This window comes from Myotis davidii, unplaced genomic scaffold (genome assembly GCF_000327345.1).
Source record: "Myotis davidii unplaced genomic scaffold, ASM32734v1 scaffold211, whole genome shotgun sequence".
NCBI classification, from domain to species: Eukaryota; Metazoa; Chordata; class Mammalia; order Chiroptera; family Vespertilionidae; genus Myotis; species Myotis davidii.
Genome location: NW_006282523.1, coordinates 1,023,814 through 1,025,973, shown reverse-complemented (window position 1 = coordinate 1,025,973; position 2,160 = coordinate 1,023,814). Strand labels below are relative to the sequence as shown.

Here is a 2,160-nt window from a genome sequence, read left to right as displayed (position 1 = left end):
GTGATGGAGGTGGTGGTGATGGAGGTGGTGGTGGAGGTGGTGGTGATGGAGGTGGTGGTGATGGAGGTGGAGGAGATGGAGGTGAAGGTGGTGGTGGACATGGGGATGGTGCCCTCACACTTGCGTGGCTGTGGCCTGGATGCCCCCGTGGGTGACCAGGGTCCAGTAGCCTCCAGTGCTGGCGTAGAAGGTGCACTTCTTTGTCTCCCGGTCAGTTTGCATCAGGAAGGTCTCATGGTCCAGCTCTTCATCTTGGTTGGCTGAGACATTGACCCCTGGAGGGAGGAGATGGGAAGCCCCTCACGCCTCTCCCTGGGCGGGTGGGGAGCAGACGTGGGGAAGCATGCTCCTGGGGCAACCCCGAAGCCAGAGCAGCTCATCGAGAACCCGAGAGGGTTTAGAAGGCACCTCTCCAGGGTCTGGGAGCTCTGCCCCAGGGCCACATGGGAAGTGGAGCCCACACACCTCCGACCACAGCCCAGGAGCCAGGCCCTTCCACCGGCAAATCCCGGGCCTGGCTAATCAGCAGGTAACCTGCGTCCCCCTCGGCCTCTATCTACATCTCGGCCCTAAGCTGCTAGGTGGGCCCGTGAGGTCCCTGCCCTTCCCAGTGCCACAGCCAAGGCCTGGGGTTCCCTGGGCAGGGGCTGAACCTGTGTCTCTTCCCCAGCCTCCCTCTCACATGTGGGGTCTCCCAGGAGTCCCAGGGGAGGGCAAGGCTACCCACAGCACTGCCTGGGGTTCAGATCAAGGGTGGCCAGTGAATGAAAAATGGCCACCACCACCATCACTACCAACCCCCCCACCACCACCACCATCACTACCACCATCAACGCCATCATCACTATTAACATCACCACCATCACCATCACCATCATCACCACCATCACTACCAACCCCACCACCATCAAGGCCATCATCACTATTAACATCACCACCACCAGAATTGCTGGTGGGACCCCCAGCACCATCTCTGTCACTTCGGCCCCCTCACCACCAGCACAGCCACCTCGTCCCCCACGCCCCACGAGGCTGCTCACAGCTGGACACGCACAGGTGCTGTGCCCACCGTCTCCTTTGACCCAGAAGCAGCTTTTTCGCACTCTAACCTGCATTTCGCTGACAAACCAAGCACCTGGGCCTGGCGCGGGCCGGATGCCGGGGTAGCTGGACCACAGGCCTGTGGTGGGCGGGACAGGCCTGTGCACCCTCCGCTGGAGCCAGGGCCAGTGCTCCGGCGTTTGTGGGATCCCCCCCACTGGATGGGCTGAGGGCAGGGCCCCTATAGCCAGAGTGGGCACCCTCCCCGGCGCTCATGCTGGGCCTCTGCCCTCGGACGGGGTGGCATTGTGCCAGGTCAGGGTGTATCGGCCACTCCTGGGTGCACAGAGCCAGGAGCCCAACCCAGGGGGGCAGCTGAGACCGCTGACCCGGGGCCCGGCCGCACCGACCAGGCAGACAGTGCCTTCCCCTGACGAGCACAGGCCGGGAGGGGCCATCTGCTCCCTGGTCCCCCAGACGGGAAGGACCCCAGCTGCCTCCCCTCCCCACTCCTGGGGCTGGACAAGGACCCCGAGTCAGCCACACGGGAGCACGGGAACCGCTGCTCTGCCTCACTCAGGCCCTGCTGGCTCCCTGCCCTGGCCGCGGCCCCTTCCCAGCCTCCTTGAAAGTTCAGCAAGTGGGGTGGTGAGTGGGCAGGGGGCCTTGCCCACACCCCGCTGGGCACTGCCCATGTGGCTCTCAGCGCCGCCCAGCTGTCTTGAGACAGAGCCCCTTGCTTGTTTTTTAAATATATATTTTCTATATTTTTATTGATTCAGAGAGGAAGGGAGAGGGAGGGAGAGAAACACCCATGATGAGAGCAAATCATGGACAGGCTGCCCCCTGCACGCCCCCCACTGGGGATGGAGCCCACAACCCAGGCCTGTGTCCTGACCAGGAATTGAACCCTGACCTCCTGGCTCATAGGTGGACGCTCAGCCCCTGAGCCACGCTGGCCCGGCCAGAGCCCCTTCCTTCTGCCCCCAAAGCCGGCAGCCCTCCACGGGGATCCCACACGTGGTCCACAGCCCGTGCACCACCACACACGGTTCACCACCAGACACGAGCCTCCCCCCCACCCCCTCCCCGTGTGACCCTCACCTTGCCGCACGGACA

General features: G+C 63.7%; 1 protein-coding gene across 1 annotated transcript in view; it reads right to left on the bottom strand.

Annotated features, from left to right (window-relative positions):
- FSCN2 (fascin actin-bundling protein 2, retinal) overlaps positions 1 to 2,160 on the bottom strand; it is a 7,087-nt gene that overhangs the window by 2,465 nt on the left and 2,462 nt on the right. Inside the window, exon 2 of the mRNA XM_015559796.1 lies at positions 144 to 275. Within this exon, the coding sequence (XP_015415282.1) occupies positions 144 to 275 (132 nt within the window). The remainder of the gene's footprint in view (positions 1 to 143; positions 276 to 2,160) is intronic.